Source organism: Trichosurus vulpecula, chromosome 9 (assembly GCF_011100635.1).
Source record: "Trichosurus vulpecula isolate mTriVul1 chromosome 9, mTriVul1.pri, whole genome shotgun sequence".
Taxonomy (NCBI): Eukaryota; Metazoa; Chordata; class Mammalia; order Diprotodontia; family Phalangeridae; genus Trichosurus; species Trichosurus vulpecula.
In genome coordinates, this window is record NC_050581.1 from 154,934,244 (window position 1) to 154,952,761 (window position 18,518).

The 18,518-nt window shown below is 41.5% G+C and overlaps 1 protein-coding gene across 2 annotated transcripts in view; it reads left to right on the plus strand.

The window, feature by feature from the left end:
- Positions 1-18,518, plus strand: part of SRGAP3 (SLIT-ROBO Rho GTPase activating protein 3) — a 274,924-nt gene that overhangs the window by 233,652 nt on the left and 22,754 nt on the right. For both annotated transcript variants that reach the window (XM_036737985.1, XM_036737984.1), the window contains 5 exons: positions 1,199-1,276; positions 12,778-12,912; positions 14,343-14,448; positions 15,521-15,748; positions 17,098-17,177. In XM_036737985.1, coding sequence (XP_036593880.1) covers positions 1,199-1,276; positions 12,778-12,912; positions 14,343-14,448; positions 15,521-15,748; positions 17,098-17,177 — 627 coding nt within the window. The remainder of the gene's footprint in view (positions 1-1,198; positions 1,277-12,777; positions 12,913-14,342; positions 14,449-15,520; positions 15,749-17,097; positions 17,178-18,518) is intronic.

Below are 18,518 nucleotides of genomic sequence, written 5' to 3' on the forward strand. Positions count from 1 at the left end.
AGCCTTTGGCAACACCATCAACTTCATCTGGGTGGGGTGGGTGGTGGAAAGATCTCATCTTCCCTGACTTCCTTCGAATTGGTCGAATATCTGCCCAGGTTCTCTACAAACTCTCTGTGTGGGTGCTCTCTAGGGAAGGGGAGGAAAAGAGTGGAAGGGGAGAAAAACAAGGGAAAGTGAGAAGGAAAGAATAGAGGAAAAGCATGGGGTATACAGATTTCCCCCCTCTAAATGTTTTAAGCTCTAACTTTGTTTACTGTTCAAATCAGTTGACCGATCATTGGTGCTAGTCACCATTTGATTGGATCTTCCATTAATTCATTCAGAAAATTTTTATTGGACACTACTGTATATCCAGAAAATATCTGAAATGCAAAAGCAAATAAGGCAAGTTCTGTATTCCCCAGCGAATTATAGTGCAGTAGATAAAATAAGATGTACATCTTATAAAGACCCTAGCTTGTCAAGGGATAGCTTCCTATTTTAACTAATTTTTAAAATTGGCCTTATGTGTAGATTTTGTGTAGGCCTTTTTCTCCCAGGTACATTTCCATAGTCTTGGATTCAAGTTCAGATGCCTGGAGGTAAGCTAACTAAGGCAGAGTGCTGGGGGTTTTGCTCCAGGGTACTAGATTTAGAAGGAGCTGACAGCACTTTCAGCCCTTCTGCAGCCTAGAAATTGTTGAGTCTAGCACCTACTTAGCAAGAATAATTAAAATGGCAAACTAAGGTAAACTCTCTTGTCTCCTCCCCACAAGCTTCCCTAGCAAGAGTCTTGAGCTAGGGTGCTGTGAGGATGCTGCCTCCTTCCACATTGATCAGCCAGAGCCGTGACTTCAGATTTCCTTCCCCCAGTGTTGTTTGTGACACTTGCCTGGGTATGAAGATTCCTAATTATGTTTCTGAGAAGATATGGAAACAATAGCAAAAAAAAAAATCCATCTTTATTCCCCATTCCTTTTCATCACAGAAGTTTAGTTTTAAAGCTTCTGGCTCATGGCCCCTTTGGCTCTGGAAAGGCGTTTTCTAGTTGCTTGCTAGTCAGGGCTGGTGTTTTTAAGTTCCTAACTGATCCTCTCTCCTCTGTTATGAATGATGCAATGCAAGGTTGGCCATGTGGATAGGGAACGAGCAAAGGGGGAAGGGAATCATTAACATGCTCAGTGTTCTGATGATCTCATATTTTCTGCTTTCCCAGGTCTCCAGCAACAAGGTATCTTTAGAGTGCCCGGATCGCAGGTTGAAGTCAATGACATTAAAAATTCCTTTGAGAGAGGTATGAGTGGCCATCGAATTCTGCTGTAGAGGTTCTGAACTCTTTGAAGGTGGCAGGTTGGAGTGGGGTGGGATGTGGGAGGTGAGGAGGGCAGGAAAGGGTGTGTATGACTTTGCAAAAGGTTTGCACTTTTCCAAGCGAGTCTTCCGTGCTGTGCTGCTATGACAAGGGTCTTTGGCAAGGCTCTGAGACATTGAATTCTGTCTGAAGCAGAAATCCATTTTGGTGAACCTTGAAAGCACTTAGATGACACATCCATCCTCTTCCACAGTATTTGCATTATAATAAACCTTTTATCTCTAATTGTGGGATCAAAAGGCTTTGTTTTTCCCTTCACCGGAATTTCTGGAATCATTCAGCCAGGAGAGGAGAGTTTGGAGCACAAAGAGGCATCCTATCATTCCTTCCTCCCTCCTCACATCCCACCCCCAGTCATACCAAACCTGACCTCAGTCATGTGAGAAAACTTGCTTTAGTCATTTTGGTAGTAGGGGGAAAGAGGATATCCCTATTAGGTAGGGATAGATGGGGTGAGATCAGAAGGGACAGCTTTTGATCTCTTCTCAGCTCCCTTCCTTCTCCAGAGAGCATGGGCTGAGTTTGCCCAACTTCAACTGCTGCCAGTCTCCTTCTAGTAGTTGCTGGGGGCCAAAGGGCAGTTATGTCAGAATCATCTGTTTTTTTTCTAGCCCCCATTCCAGGACCCTGGAGCCCTCTTTACCTGATCACAAACAGGAATTTCCAAACATCCATCTCCCGGTTTCTCTCTCTTTCTCTCCAGATCACCTCCACCCCCTCACCCCACCTTCTGCGCTTCAGCATAGGACAAATCTCTTCTCCTCTTTCAATCACCTGTAGAGAGTGTGCTATATTTGTTCTGCCAATAATATGGAACAGCTGCTGTGTAGGAACTAAATGTGAATTGGTCTTTCTCCTAGAGGAGAAGGTGAAAAGGCTGGAAGAACATATCTCTCCTCCCTAGGCTTCTCAGAGAAGCATACAGGTCTTAGAAAGAATAACAGATGTGCTTCAAAGAGAAAGCAAAGAAAATGGACATGACAAGGCAGAAGAGAACCCTAATGTGAGTCAGGAGGTTGAGAGATGGAAGGATGGGGTATGGAGGAGAGGATGAAGGACCACTAAACATTTGGAGCTCTTGTGATTAGTCAGAGGCTCTTCCCCTTGAGGGGAGCACTAAAGCCTCTGAGGATTAAAGAGTTCTCTTCTTGTACTCCACCAAAGGTGATGTAGATCCCTGGGTATTTTCAAGAGAGGTCAACTGGTAATAATTAGTGTAAGTTGGTATGTAGTGGTGATTGGTGACTACTGCCATGGTATTTAGAGATGGTTATTTGTCAATGTTATTTGAAAAATAAGAGAGATCAGCTCTCTAAAATATGTATCCAGGGCCTGACAGAGAACCTCAAGTAGTATCAACCGCTCAAACCACTCCCCACTACTAGTGACTCCTGTGGAGGTCAAATAGTGTCAAAAGGAACCTAGAAAGCATTTCTATGGGTTGGATTATATAGCCATGGGCATTACACTGAAACTGGAGCTTTTAGGGGCACAGGTAGTATTTTTAATCACTGTTACTGATTGTAGGGTCTTCAGAAGAGGAAGGGAGATTTTTAGGGGGAAACAAGTGATTGAGAAAGTGATCTCTGAAAATAGGATTTGAATTTCAAGGCCACTGGTGTCAAACTCAAATAAAAACAGATTCCTGCAGGCTGTATATTGACTTAGAAAACCACAAATTAGCATTATCTATGTTTGTCAAACATTTCCTAGTTACATTTTAATCTGGTTCCTGGAAGCATTAGGGAGTTTTGCTGGCTGCTTGTGGCAATGGGCCTCCAGTATGACACTCCTGTCAATCAGCAAAAATTTATTAAGTCCCTAATGGGTGCCAGAGATTCTGCTTGGTGCTGGGAATGTAAATACAAAGAGTGAAGTAAACCCTACCCTCAAGGAGCTTACCTCCCATCAGAGGAAAAAGTAAGATCATATGTAAGCATATCCACAATGAACATAAAGGGAAAAAAATGCAGATTACTTAGGAGGAAGGCATTAGCAGTTAGGAGGATCTGGAAAGGCTTTGTGTGGAAGCTGTGCCTGAAAGAAAGACATCATGCTTTAAGACAGAGGAAAAATAAGCTCTTGTCCAGGAGTGGAGAATGCTAAAAATATGTTAAAGTAGAGTCTTGTAGTTTGATCAGGAGTGTTTTAAACTGAAAGTGGAAGGAGAGGGAGAAAACTACCTACATGAATCTGCCAATATGCATACGACCGCAGACAATATGTAGAATGATGTAGGAAGAATGTTGGTAGATAGGACTAGTCATTTATAGGAAATTATACTGAAGAAGAGAGCCAACCATCAGTCCTACCATCTTTGATCCATACATACAAATGCCAAAGCCTGGGGAATAGACAAGATAAATTAGAGAGAAGTATCAAAAGTATCAAAATTTGGCCTCACAGGTATATTGAGACTTGATGAGATGGAACCCATGACTGGAATACAACTATTAAAGGGAATGTACTTTATTTAAAAGGAACAGAATGGACAAAGGGGATGATAGAAAAGCACTCTTTATTAAGAAGATAAAACTTATCCAGAAAGCAGAAAGGGAAAGCATGGTGGCAGGTATTATTTAGGTGGGCATCAACAAAAGGAGAAAAAGACGCAACATTGTTATGAGTGTGTGCAACAGACAACTTGGACAAAAGGAGGAACTATATGATGAGTTTTGAAAATAGGTTAGGATACTGACGTGGAGATGTCATGTAGTAACATCTGTGAAACTCTGTCTTGGTAAAAGGCAGACTAGCTGATGAATTCTTGGTTCACCTTAGAGACGATTTTCATTTTTCCAAAGACGGACCTGGCAATAGAAATATGGACTCGATTGTGACCAAAAAGGGAAGATCTGTTTGCTAAAGTAGAAATGAGGCAAACCTTGGGAGGAGATGACCACACCATCCTAGAATTCATGATAGAAAAAAGAGGAAAATCAAACTTCCTCCAGCTTACATCCTAGATTTGGGAAGAATGAATTTAAAAGGTCCTGAGAATGAATGTATGAGTAGTATTGCATGGCTTAAAATTATAGAAAGTAACTTAATCTAAGAGGGGTAGGAAACTCTCAAGAATGAAAATCTAATAACAAAATAGCACATTATTATGATCTGGAAGAAAAGGGTGCACTATCTAAAAGAGAACAATGTGGATCTACCAGGAATTCATTGGACATCTTAGATTTTTAAAATAGAAACACAAGATGGAAGCCGCAGTGGTAACCGAAGATGAATGCAAGACAGCATAAAAATGTTAGCTGCTGTTATTGACATTGTTAATATTATAGCATCATTTTTTTATAAGAATAGAGACTGAATAAGCTGTGGATGGCTATAAATGTCCCTGTATTATTTAATAGTTTTGTTAATGACTTTATTAAAATATGGAGAGCATGCTTATCAGATTTGTAGATGTTGCAAAGCTGAGAGGGGTAGCCCAGACGCTGGATGACAGAGTCAAGGGTTGAAAGATTTAAATAAAGTTTGATCAATGGTTCATATGTAATAGGAAGAAATATGATAGGAACAGATGCAAACTCTGTACTTGGGTTCAAAAAGTCAGCTTCACAAGTACAAGATGGTAAAGGCATGATTGAATAAGATTTCCTCTTAGTGGTTTGCATGTCAACAGTGTGATAAGATGGCCAAAAAGCTAAGTGATCTTTGGCTACATTGAGAGGCAGACTTTCAGAACAAAGGAGGTGATGGTCCTTGTATTCTGCCTGGGCCAGATCACATCTAAGTGCCATATTTTAAGAAGGATACGGATAATTTAGAGAGGAGTGAAAAAGATGGAGAAGGGCCTTGAAGGAATACCATATGTGAATCAAGTGAAGGAACCACAGATATTTAGTCTGGAGAAGAGAGAAAACTTGTAGGATAGCTGTCTTCAGTATTGAAGGTCTGTCACACAAACAAGAAACTAAAACTTGTCATTTAAGAGATTAAAATTTGGTTTGGCCCTGGCAGGGCAGATTTTAGATAGGTGTAAATAATTTATTGACAATTAAAAGTATCTTAAAGTCAAATAACCAGCCTTAGGAAATAGTGACCTCCCCATCATTTGGAGATCTCCATCTGGAGGCTGAAAGACCACTTTGGGGAGAGGGAGGATGTTACAGAAGCAGTTTCTTATATTTCTCCTAGGTGATCTCTATTGTCCCTTCCACCTCTAAGATTTTAGGGTTATGGGATTTTGTGGTTCTTCCATGTATTCTCTTTTTTGAAATCTTTCTCCATAACCTGTCCTGTACCTTCCCCCTCCTTCTTCCCTACTGTGTGGTGCTCATTCAGTCACCCCTGCTTGACTGTCCACATGGCCCAGAATTATGCCACCCCAGGTAGTTAGAATGCCTAGGGCTGGGGTGGGGAACAACTGCAGAGACTGATGAAGTACCCCTCAGGTGGTGCTGGTGGCACAGGAGAGAAGTCAGGGTAAGGAGCGCTACAGTCAAGAGAACAGAGTTTTAGCCTTGGACTTGGATCCCAGATCTTCCTCTCTTATTATGTATAAGAGTAAATGCGGATATATGAGGGAGATTGAGCTGAACATGGCATTAAGGAAACTGTCATCACTTGCTGATTATAGATCATGGAGAACAGAGAATAAAAGAACTGTAAACATTTGGTTGGACTGCATAAAAGTAATGCTAATTGAAGTTATTTGCATGAGCTGCTAATTATTGACATCTAATTATCATGCAGTGCAATAGTAATTATGCATATCATTCAATATGCCAGATCAACTTTGTTATAAGTTTTATTTGATGAAAACACTAAAGTATTTAGGCATGTCCAGTTTTCATTGTCAATTGTATGGTAAGTTCATGACTTTGAAGCATTAAAAGGAATATTTTTTACTATTTTATAGAGTTGTGAGGTTCTTACAAGGTTACAATGTCTTCTATAATCTCTTTTTTTTCAGTCAGTTCTGTTAAATCATGGAACATACGGAGACTTCCTTAACATCCATCCTCAGATAACCTTAAGGTTCCTAAAATAACATGTCGAGACTCAGCCTACCCTCGACCAGATCTACCCTGGTTTCTTGTCTCATCTCTCCTGTTCTTGCCACATTAATTCACATGATTCACAGGATTTAAGGCTGGGAAGGTCCTTAGAGATCATGCAGTCTAACCTCTTCATTTTATACACGAGGACACCGAGGATCAGAGAGGTTAAGTTGTCCAGGGTCTCAAGTGGAACATACTACCTTTAAAGCAGGGCTTCTTGAGCTTTTTTTTGTGTTATGGGCAGACCCCTTTGGAAGCCTACAGACCCCGTCTCAGAATGCTGTTTTTAAATAATTGAAGGAAGTGATAAATTTTAGCCAGAGGTTAATGAAAATAAAGGTGTGATTTCTCAAGTTCATGGACCCACTGAAATCTATCCATGGATCCCTTGGGAATTTATGGAATCCAGGTAAAGAATTCTTACCCTAGTGAGAGTGGGTTCCCTTCATTGGAGATCTTCAAGCAAGAGCTGGCTGAGTCACTACTTGTCAGCTGTGTTCTCATGAGGCCTTTTTCTTGTATAGCTTGGGATCTATTGAGATCTATTCCAACTACAAAATGCTATGATTCTGTGATTTGTATTCAACAATAATAACTAACATCAGGTTCACATTTGCTTTATCTCATTTGTTCCTCACAACACCCTCGGGAGGGTGGGTGCTACTTTTATCCCCATTTTGCAGATGAGGAAACTCAGAGGTGTTTAAGTGATTTGACCATGTTCATGCAACGAGTGTGTTACTTAGGCTTCAGACACAGGTCTCTCCTAACTCCCCTTCTAAAACTCTAACTATTCCTCAATGCCATTGGGTATTTTTTCCATTTTACTCCTATGGAATTAATGTACTTTCTACCACTAGGCTAAATGTTGTACTTTGGGCATCTTGACTTCCACGTACAATATCTTTCCAATTTCCTGGCATACTCCAAGTCATGGGCATCTAGCTTGTAACTGACAGATAAGCTACAAGGAAATAAGATACCCCCAAAACCAGGTGCTTGAGACACAGGTTCTTAGAATTACAAAGAATTTAGAGGTCATCTAACCCAGAGGTTCTTTAATTTTTTTGGTTTCAGGGCCCTTTTACACTCTTAAAATTTATTCAGGATCCCCTCCAAGCTTTTGCTTATGTGGATTATATCTATTAATATTTATTGTAGTAGAAATTAAATGGGCACCTAGGTGGTACAGAGAATAGAGTACCAGGCCTAGAGTCAGGAAGACTCATCTTCCTGAGTTCAAATCTGGTCTCAGACACTTACTAGTTGGGTGACCCTGGGCAAGTCACTTAACCCTGTCTGCCTCAGTTTCCTCATCTGTAAAATGAGCTGGAGAAGGAAATGACAAATCACTCTAGTATCTTTGTCACAAAAACCCCAAATGGGGTCATGAAAGAGTTGCACATGAATAAAAAATGACCGAATAACAATAATAAGGAAATCAATACATCTTATTTTTGTTTTGAAAATAGTTTTGATCTTGAGGCCCTTCTGAAAGGGTCTTGGGGCCTCCCAGTGGTCCTGAGATCATACTTTGAGAACTATTGGCAGCCTGTCACCCCATGGAACAACCCCTAGTAGGGCATCTCTGAAAGTTAGTTGGTTATCCCAGTGCTGTTTGAACACTCCCAGTGGTGTTGAGCTCTCTAGACAGCCCAGTCCAAAGATCTGGCCATTTAATTTCTTATACTGGCAGTTATCTGTTGTCCTCCTTAGCACTGAGAAGTTCTTTCTTTTGGAAGGATCATTTTCCAAGGCCAGTACCTGCCCGACCTCCCTTTAGGGATGCTGAAGAATTTTGAATAGTTCCCCTGTTTATAATAAATTGAAGCAAGCCTCAGGCACAACCCATTCTACTGGATCAGGTTTATAAGACGATGGCCATGACATTTTTTCCAGGAGTAGCCCCATCCCATGTACCAGTTCTGCCTTCTTGCCTTCCTAGTTAGGTGGCCCAATGAATAGAGTGCTGGGCCTGGAGTCAGGAAAACCTGAGTTCAAATCAGGCCTTAGACGCTTACTAGCTGCGTAACCCTGGGCAAGTCGCTTAACCTGTTTGCCTCATTTTCCTCAACTATAAGATGGGGATGATACTAGCACCTGCCTCACAGAGTTATAATGAGGATCAAATGAGATAATTAGCATAGTGCCTGGCACTTACTTGGTACTTAATGAGGGTTTCTTTTCTTCCATTCCCTTCTTTTCTCCAGCTGTTCCTCTCTACCTTAAATATACCCCATCCTCTTCAAGTCATTGCTGCCTAGCCTTGACCAGTCCCTACACTGACTGGTCCCCTTCTTGCTTGTCAAGAATCACCTTCCAGAATTTCTCTTTTAGGAAAACATGTCTACTTTCTCTGTGGGGGATGATCGAGCCCTAGTCCCCACCCTTGCTACTTTCTGTTCCTCAGTACTTGCCCGCCATATAGTCTGGTAAGTTTTGCTCATTATCCTTTCTAAGCCTCCAGGACACAATCATTCCATCTCTTCTCCAGCTTTCGTCTTCTTTCTGATTCCAAGTTTCCTCTTTTGGGTCATCTTTCCTGTTGCCATCTCCCTGGCAACCAGATGGTCTTAACGTGTCTCTGTATCTCTTTTCCCACCCACTCTTCACATCCCACACATTCTAGCTTGTGACTAAATTCTCCCCAAACCAGCATGCTGTGTGTTTCCCTGGTAATTGTTTGGTGTTTAAATCCTCCACTTGAATCTCTTAAGGATGCTAACCGTTCAGCCCTTTTTAGAAGAAATTATGATCTCACTCCTTTTTTCCTCCAATCCAGAAGTGGTTTCTTCCAACTTTGTAGATGAAGCCATTGGCAAGAAACACCATTTTCCCTTCTTTCCAGCACTTTTCAAAGTGAACAGATTCCATATCAAGTGAAAGGCTTATTGTTTCTCACTCTGGTTGGCTTCTCTGCAAAGGAGGTTAGAAGGTCTGGATTTTAGCCTCAGCTCTGCCACTAACTCGTTCTATAACTTTAGGCAGATTATGACTGTCTCAAAGACTGTTTCCTCTTCTGTAAAAGGAGGTTGAGTGAAATGATCTCTAAGGTCTTCTTCATCTCAGTATATCTTTTATTCTCCCTATATAAATTGGTTACTTTACCTCTTCCATCAATCTTAAACTTAAAAAAATTCTAGGAAACCATCATGTTCTAGTAGCGTTAAGAAAAGAATTTAGCTAAATCACAGGAAGATAAGACAGTAGAGTACTTACTGTGTCTGGACCTCAGTTTCTTCATCAGTAAAGGGCGTTTGAATGAGATAATCTCTAATCTTCTCAATAAGTCTTTGATTCTCTCAATATATATTTTTACAATGGTTAATTTTCTGCTATCATCAATCTTAAACTTAAAAAAAAGTTTCTAGAAAATCACCATACAACCTGTAAACCTAAAGTAGGTAAATGATTAGGAAGATGTGAATTGATGCTTGAGTGGTAATTTGCTTCCCAGTCTGCCGGGGAAGAGATCATTGGTTTTGTTTTCACAATTCAACCATCTCTGTGCCCCACATGTCCAGCTGCATTATCGTCCTTCATATTTACAGATAAAGCTACCTCCAAGGGTAATATAAAAACTGATGTCTTGGTCTGTCTATCTAGATACATAGATATCTGTCTATCATCACTTTTAGGTTTCTAAAGTGCTTTATGTCCATTGTCTTCTTACATAGCTCATCAATCAGTTCAAGTATTTGTTTAACTTTTAGTATGTGCCAATCTAGGGTGGTAAGCCCCAGGAACACAAATGAAAGTAAAAATAGGGTTCATGTCCTCAAGGAGCTCCCATTCTAATGGCAGAGACAACATACAAATAACTATGTACATAGAATTTACCATATAGGTGTGGATGGGTGATCTGTATTAGACTAGGTTCACTGGGGACTGGGAAAGAAATTTGGGATCCAGCCCTGTTTCATGAGGAGATCGCAACTTGGTTGAGGAGAAAAGAGTCGCATGCCTGAAAGAACAATGTGAGAAAGTTGTATACTCAGATGGCAAATTATGAGTACAACAGGAATAAAGAGAGAGACAGGGAGATATATAGGCAGAAAGGGGGGAGGAGATTCCATGGTTTGGGAGATGAAGGGATGTGGAAGTGAGATGATGGCACATAGTAGGCATTTGGTTCATAGTGGATGCCATATAGATGCTTATTCCCTTCTCTCTTCCTATCATAGCATATTTTAAAGAAATACTCCACATTTTTAATACTTTAACAAATCAAACTATAGTTTACAATATTGATGAGAAATAGGACACATAGGCCAGTGACTGGAATGTTTAGCATAGTGCCTGGCACATGGTAGGTAATTAATAAATGTTTATTGATTAGAGTGCAAGGCAGGATATGCTAAATACTCAAAGAAAGATACCAACTCATCATGCTTCAGTAGGGATTCAAGAGGAAGGAAAGCCCAACCACCTGCCTGTGTCTCTCCCCAAACGCCCGGTTGATCAGGGAGGGCTTTCTCGGTTACTTGTACCCTGCTATAAATGAGTTTGTTACTGCAGGTTTAAATAGGGGGAATCAGCTACTCTGGGCTGGGGCAGGGGAGACCACAGCAGATGGAGGAGTCAAAAAAGGGAGGGGCAACAAAACTGAACTTGACCTCCTCCATCTAATGGCTTAAGGAATGTCTGCTGCCTATGGGCATCTGAGCTGTTGCCAGATAGTTCCTTATCCGTGTGGAAATCATCTGTGAAGCACCTATCCTGGGTCAGGGGCTAGGCTGGTCATGGGGGTACAAAGACAAATATGAAATAGTTCCTGTCCTGGAGAGTTTGTTGTTTTATTGGGGTGGAACAACATGGACACAGATAAGTGAAAATATAGGCAAAGTAATAGTATTTTTGGGAGGGAGGGTGCTAGCACCTGAGGGTCAGAGGATAAGGAAAAGTCTTGCGTAGGAGGTGGCCTTTTGCTGACCTCAAAGGGGCAGGACAGGCATAGTCTTCATGCAGTGGTATGGCCAAGGCTCTGTGGAACCAGGGATGAACAAGGATGAGTCATAAAGGCAAGGGGAACTGTATTGCTTGCTGAAGGTGGCCTCTCTCCCAGGCAGCTTCCCAAATATCATCTTCATGCATCTCTTTCTCAGCAGCACCTGAGTCTGCTGCCCACACTGCCCTTCCTTAGTTCTGCTCCTCTTCCTTGGCTGGGGCTTGGCAAGGTGGGACTTTTTAACCTTGTCCTTAAAAACCCATGCTTGGATTAGCTGGTTAGAAAACACTGATGATACCTGAAACCTCATCCTTGGAGTGTCCCCCCTGGTGAGTGCCTCCCTCGCTGGGGAATTGTGCAGCTTTGTCATCTCAAGGCTGAGGCAGCTTTGTGAACACCTGGAAGGTGAGGAACGTAGGAAAGAAAGCTGAATTTATTTCCTTTACTGCCTGTTGCCTCTCTTAGATGAATGGGACAAAGTCAAAAACATAAGTGAATATTTCTAAGAGTCAATTTCCTCATCACTGTCAGGGGTGTAATGCTAAGGGATAATGGGTGGGAAAGAATTCATGTGCGTTGTTCTTCAAGACTGCTGCAGCTTTAATTAGGCGGCAAGGTATGAATGCTGAACTTGAAGCCAGCTAGGTCGAGATCCGAATCCCACCTTTGACTCTTATTAACTGCACATGCCTGCGCAAATCACTTAACATTTCTGAGTCTGTTTTCTCATCTGTAAAATGGGGTGATAATACCTGTGGTACCTGCCTCAGAGGGCTGTTATAAGACTCAGATGCAATGATATTTATAAAGTACCTAGTAAACCTTAAAATATTATGCAAATATTGGTCATTAATCTAATTAGAGGGTCATGGTTCTAAAGTTGAGAGGAGGGCTTTAAAAGAACCGCCCCTATTCCACACTCCTATCTTTGGGAATAATTGTGTTCTCCTAGAATGCTGACCTAATGGAATGGGCAGTGTACCTGGATAAGTGGCCTCAGACACCTCCTAGCCGTGTGATCCCGAGTCACTTAGCCTTGGTCGGCTTTGGTTTCCTCATCTGTAAAAAGGGGACAATGATAGCACCTGCCTCCCAGGTTGTTGGGAGGTTAAAATGAGGTAGAATTTGTAAAACGCACTGCAAATCTCAAAGCCCTACACGTTGTTGTTGTGGCTGTTTTTTTTCGTTATAACTCTGAGAAGCCCTTCAAGAAACAGTGGCAAGCCTCACTTCCTCCCCTCCCCCTACTCCATAATGACTTTAGGAGTGGTACATCCCAGTGTGATGATGCTTAATGGAAGAGCCTATTAAGTTAGGACATGCTGGGAAAATACAGGGAGAGTTCCCATCCCACTTCCTGCCTTCCTGATCAGCCCTGGGCTGGGGGTCATCTCTTCGGGCTAATTGAACGATTCCTGCTGTCTAATCAGGCTGAAAAGTCATTTTCTGTATCTGTTCAGGTGAAGATCCCCTGGCAGATGACCAAAATGAAAGGGATATTAATTCAGTGGCTGGCGTCTTAAAACTGTATTTCCGAGGACTGGAAAACCCACTCTTTCCCAAGGAAAAGTTTCAAGATTTGATATCCACAATCAGTAAGTACCCATGGATGGGGTGGGAAGGGGAGTTTCTCAGAGCAAAGGGTAACTATTTACAAAAAAAAAAAAGGAAGAGGAAAAACGGCAGTCACCTACTGTGTGGAAAGAAACTATTGATAATTACTTAAGTTTTGAATTGGCCTCAAACCAAATTTTAACTATTCTAGGAAAGTATAGGCCATGGGGGCAGGTACCTTTCTTCTATGATTCTTTTAAACTGGTCTAAACAAAGAAGAGCAATGAGTTAGTCAAGAAGCATTTGTTAAGCACCTACTATGTGCCAGGTATTATAATAGGCCCTGGTGATAGGAAGACACAAATGAAAGAATTCCTGCCCTTAAGAAGCTTACATTCTATTGAGAGAGACAGAATGTCTAGAAATAGGTATGTTCAAAATGAAAACCAGGTCATTTGGAGGGAGGAGGCACTGTTAGCTGGGGGCATCAGGAGAAACATCAGCTTCTTGAGCTGAGCTTTGATGGAAACTGGGCTTTCAAAGACGAGGCAAGGAGGGATGTTCCTAGGCTCCCTTCTGACTTAGCTACCTGTTAGAATGTAAACTCTGTGGTCAAAAGACTGTTTTTCAATTTGTCTTTATATGATAAGATGATCCTATCATTGGCCTAGAACTGAAAGGTCCTAGACTCAGAGCTAAGGTCCCCTCAGAGGTCATCTAGTTCACCCTCACTCATTTTACAGAAGAAGAAACCACAGAGAGGTTAAGTGACTTGACCAGAGTCATACCGGTGGTAAGCCACAGAGCTGGAATTCAAACTTAGGTTTAATGATTCTGAATTCAGCACTCTAAGTTCATCACTTATTCTATTATATCCCCAGCACGGTGCCTGGCGCATAGTAGGCATTTCATAAATGCTTTTGTCATTTGTTAGCTCCAGCCATGTTTACATGAACATCAGCTGTTGGACCTCATTTATTGGCATTTTCCTTCGGTGAGAAAAAGATGGCGTGCCTCATTTTCTGTAGTGGAATTCCAGCATCAATGAATCAATCACAGAACTTTAATGAAGCATCTACCATTTGTGGAGGACAATGCTGGGCTCTGTAGGAGAATCTTAAGGCATAGCTCCTGTCCTCTTGGGGTTTACAGTCTTTCTGGGGAGACAAGACGTGTGCACCAGAAGTATAGCAAAAGCAGTATATCTTTCATGCCTTGATCCCATGGTAGAAACTATAAATGTTGTAGTTCAGAATGAGAAAAAGTCATGAAGGCTGGAGTAAAATGAATGAAGTGAGGCATTTCCTCTACTTAGCAATTTGCTGTTCTCCCTTTAATAGAGCCACTCAAACGTGAGCCAAAGTTGAGGGTGGGTTGGGAAGCAGAGGTCAGAATCCTGATGGGGTCCTCTCACCGGGCCAACTGAGCTGCATCTCACCTTAGTGGGGTTCCTGGGGGGCTTGTGTTCTAGAAATGGAGAGCCCCGCAGAGAGAGTGCACCTGATCCAGCAGATTCTTGTCACCTTGCCCCGAGTGGTCATCGTGGTCATGAGATACCTCTTCGCTTTTCTCAACCAGTGAGTGAATTTTTCTTCTCTCTCTCTCTCCCCTAAAATGCCCCCTTTCCCCCTCCCCAGAAGTGGAATGACCTGCTCAGGTGCTGTTTGGCCCCATCCTTGGGAAAGAGGCTCTTGCACCCTGCTATGTTTATGGCTAAAGTTGTGGGGACCTGCTCCCTGAGATTTATTTCTTGAGTTCTTAGAGAGTCACAAAATGGAAGGTGGGAATAGGAGCCGCCCTAATGGCAAGATGCTTGACATGTGTGGAAAGCTGAGTGAGCCATTAATGTTTCTGAGACTCAACGCTTCTGAGAGCCAGGAGTCACCTCCTCAGACTCTCAATACTGTGGGTAGGTATGGGGTGGAGATCAGCATATCTGTCATCCCTCCTCCCTGGGCATGACCCCACAGAGTAGTGGAGGTCCACACTGGAGTAGGTCCACTGAGGAAATGGGAAAGGGCAAAGATTGTCTTCTGTGCTCCCCACCTCTCTTTGGTGACCCTTTTCTTCCTCTCATCATAACCCTCTTCCTCCATGTTCATATTTTGTATTCTGTCATCCTACTTCCTCTGCAGTTCCTGTGAGGAGAAAGGAGGAATGTGTTGTCATTAATAATTCAGTGGAAATTAGTTTACTGTGTCTGTCTCCCCACCCCCTACCCCTGCTACCTATGCCCAGATGTGTGTCTATTTGAAAAATATGTAGGGAAAAAATGGCCCAAAGGGATGAATTCCTACTGGTAGAATATCAATGACTGTCATCACCTGGTTGGGAAAGATATTGGCTAGGAGAAGTCTTCCCAGAACCCCTGAAAATATGCAATACATAATAGACACCTACTTCATATAAAGCCAACCAAGGTGTTAATGTCCATGGACAGTTCTGGTGGAGACAGTAGAACCTTGTATTTTTCTTCTGCTACTTTTCCTTTCCCTATCCCTACTATGTAGCTGTAAGGAAAGTATCACCTTCAACAGCTTCCAAATTCCACTGAGGATAGGGCTCATGGATGTCATTCCCACAAAGCCCCAGGTGCCCCATCAAAGAAGTCACTACTCTAATCTTATCTCACGGGGGTTTCTGTTTCAGCCTATCTCAGTATAGCGATGAGAACATGATGGATCCCTACAACCTGGCCATCTGCTTTGGGCCAACCCTTATGCATATCCCAGATGGACAAGACCCCGTGTCATGCCAGGCTCATGTCAATGAAGTCATCAAAACCATCATTGTCAATCACGAGGCCATCTTCCCCAGCCACAGGGAACTGGAAGGGCCTGTGTATGAGAAGTGCATGGCTGGAGGGGAAGAATATTGGTAAGATCCTGTCTGGTGATACCGTCTGCCTATGTAGAAGAGCTTAGACCTGATCGCTCTTGGCCTGTCTTCAGGGAATATAGAGAATAGCTGACCCATATCCTCTATATAGTAATTACTCATGGGCTTGTAGGCTATTATTTACAGCCTCCCTTCCAGCTTTCCCAGAAGCTTTCTTTTCTTAACTTAAACACAGTTTTTTGGGTCTTCTCATGAGTGCTCCTTGTCCAAGCCTTTCACCATCTTTGCGCCTATAAGTGACTTGGGGATTCCCTTTTCGCAAAGAGATGGAAGCCAAATTAAAGCTTTAGAACCATCAGTCTTAGAGTAAGAAAGGACCTCTCTAGTTTGCTTGATCTATTCTCCTTCAGGCAGGTAAAAAACCATTATCTCCATTTTACAGATGAAGCAACTAAGGCCCTGAGACGTTAAATGACTTACCTAAACTTGGTAGTTGGGCATCGGGTACTATGGCACAAACTGATCCCCTGTTGACTTCTCTAGGCTCTGAAATGCTCTCTAAGTCAATAAGTCAATGAGCATTTGTTACGAATTTACTATGTGCTAAGCTATGGAGATGTGAAGAGAGGCAGAAACAGTCCCTCTCCTCAAGGAGTTTCCACTGTAATGGGAGAGACAACATGGAGCTACTATGTGTGTACAAGATAAACATTGCTTCCAGGTATAAGATTCTATACTTCTTTTCTTAGTCTGGGCAAAGGCCCACCATCCAAACCAATTCCGTGAGCATTTAACAAGTGACTACCACATGCAAGACAGAAACAAATAGATAACACACATAGTCCCAATAGTCCCAATTCTACTGTGCCATATGAGGATTGGTTGAAGTAACTATGGCTGCCTAACCTGGAAAAGACTTAAAAGAGGGTCATGGTCTTTATCTTCAATTATTTGAAGAGTTTTCATGTTGAAGAGCAATTAAACTTACTTTTTTGTGAATTCAGATGGCAGAACTGATTCCAGTGGATACAAAGTAGAAGGAGGCAGGTTTTTTGTTAGTGTAAAGAATTTCATAACAGTGGAGCTGTCTTAAGATGAAATGTATTGTTTCATATGGTAATGAGTTTCCCAACATGAGGTTCCACCAGAAGAAGCTGGATCATCTTTTGGAGATATAGTAGAAGTATATTAGTATATTAGACTGAATTAGATAGTTTTCGAGGTCTCTCCCAACTCTAGGATTCAATGGGAGTAGGCAAGTTACATCTTTGGCAGGTGGGAGAAAAGAAGGTACTTGTCTGAAGTGGGAGGTGAGAGCTGGCATACAGGGAGGCTGCCAATGACTGGGTTGCGTCCCCTACAAGTCTTCTCTCCTTGTTTCATTGCAGTGACAGCCCACATAGTGAACCGGGGACAATTGATGAGGTTGACCATGACAATGGCACAGAGCCTCATACCAGTGATGATGGTAAGTAGGAGGTACATTGAGATGGGGAGCAGGAACCTGGGTATCCAGGGCCTAATGGGGAGAACCATTCCAGGCTTGATTTTAGGTACTTGTCTGTCTGATGGCCTAAGCTATTGACTATTGAAATACTGCATCTAGCTCTGAATCTATGAATCTTCCTAGGCCAGTGGTCTCCAAACTTCTTTGATTATACTTCCCTATCAGTCAAATGTTTTTGACTATAATCCCATAATATATGTATATTTATTAATTTACAAATTGGATACATAGATCATTGCACTCATATATTATATATTATAAGCATACATACAATATGGACATTTTAAAGGATGAGATAAAGATGGAATAGACAATATTTTAAAATATTTTATTTATCTACCTACAAAACCAACAAAATATTTATTTATTCTGCTTACAGAATATGTATATCCTGTGGAATAGGAAGGATTTATAAATAATAATTGTTAGTAATTAATTATTCAGTTTATTTGATTCATGTAGCTAGCCATGCAGTTGCATTTCTTTTTTAAGATGCTTTTTAATTGAAAGACACATAATACAACAACTAAATAATAGGTCATAATAGTGAACATAACAGCTTTTGAATAAATATTTTTTTCTTATTGAATAAATAAATATTTATATATTTAGCTACAAAATAGCTACTTTATTTTTAGAATAAATTTTATTGACAACTTTGTTTTAAAATCACCTAAATTTCTCCCTATATCTCTCTTCCTCTACACTCCTAGAGAACCATCCCATGTAACAATTATTTTCAAATAAAGAGAGAGATGGAAGAGAAAAAACAATCAGCAAAACCAAGCAATACATCAAAAATAAATCTGAAAATGTATCCAATGTTCCATGGCCATGGACCCCCCCATCTCTGCAAAGGAGTAGGGGAGGGTATCTTCTCTTACCTTTTCTTTGGACCCAAGCTGATGCTTTGTAATTATGCAATATTCACTTTAGGCTGCTTTCTCTTTGCCTTGTTGTAGTCTTTTCTTGACTGCTTACTTGACCACATTAGCTCATGTAAGTTCCCCTGTGTTTCTGTGTGTTCCTCATATTTGTCATTTCTTACAGCATAGTAATATTCCATTATGTTCTTGACCCATAATTCCTTTAGCTTTCTCCAGTGAATGGGTATCTCCTTTGTTTCCAGCTCTTTACCACCACAAAAAGTGCTGCTAAAAATATGTTAGTATTTATGGGGACTTTTTTTTGTCAATGCCCTTCTTGCAGCATATGCTGAGCAATGGAACCTCTGGGGTAGTGGATGTAGCCATTTTAGTCACTTTACTTTTGCTTCATTATTAAAAGCAAACAAAAATCGAA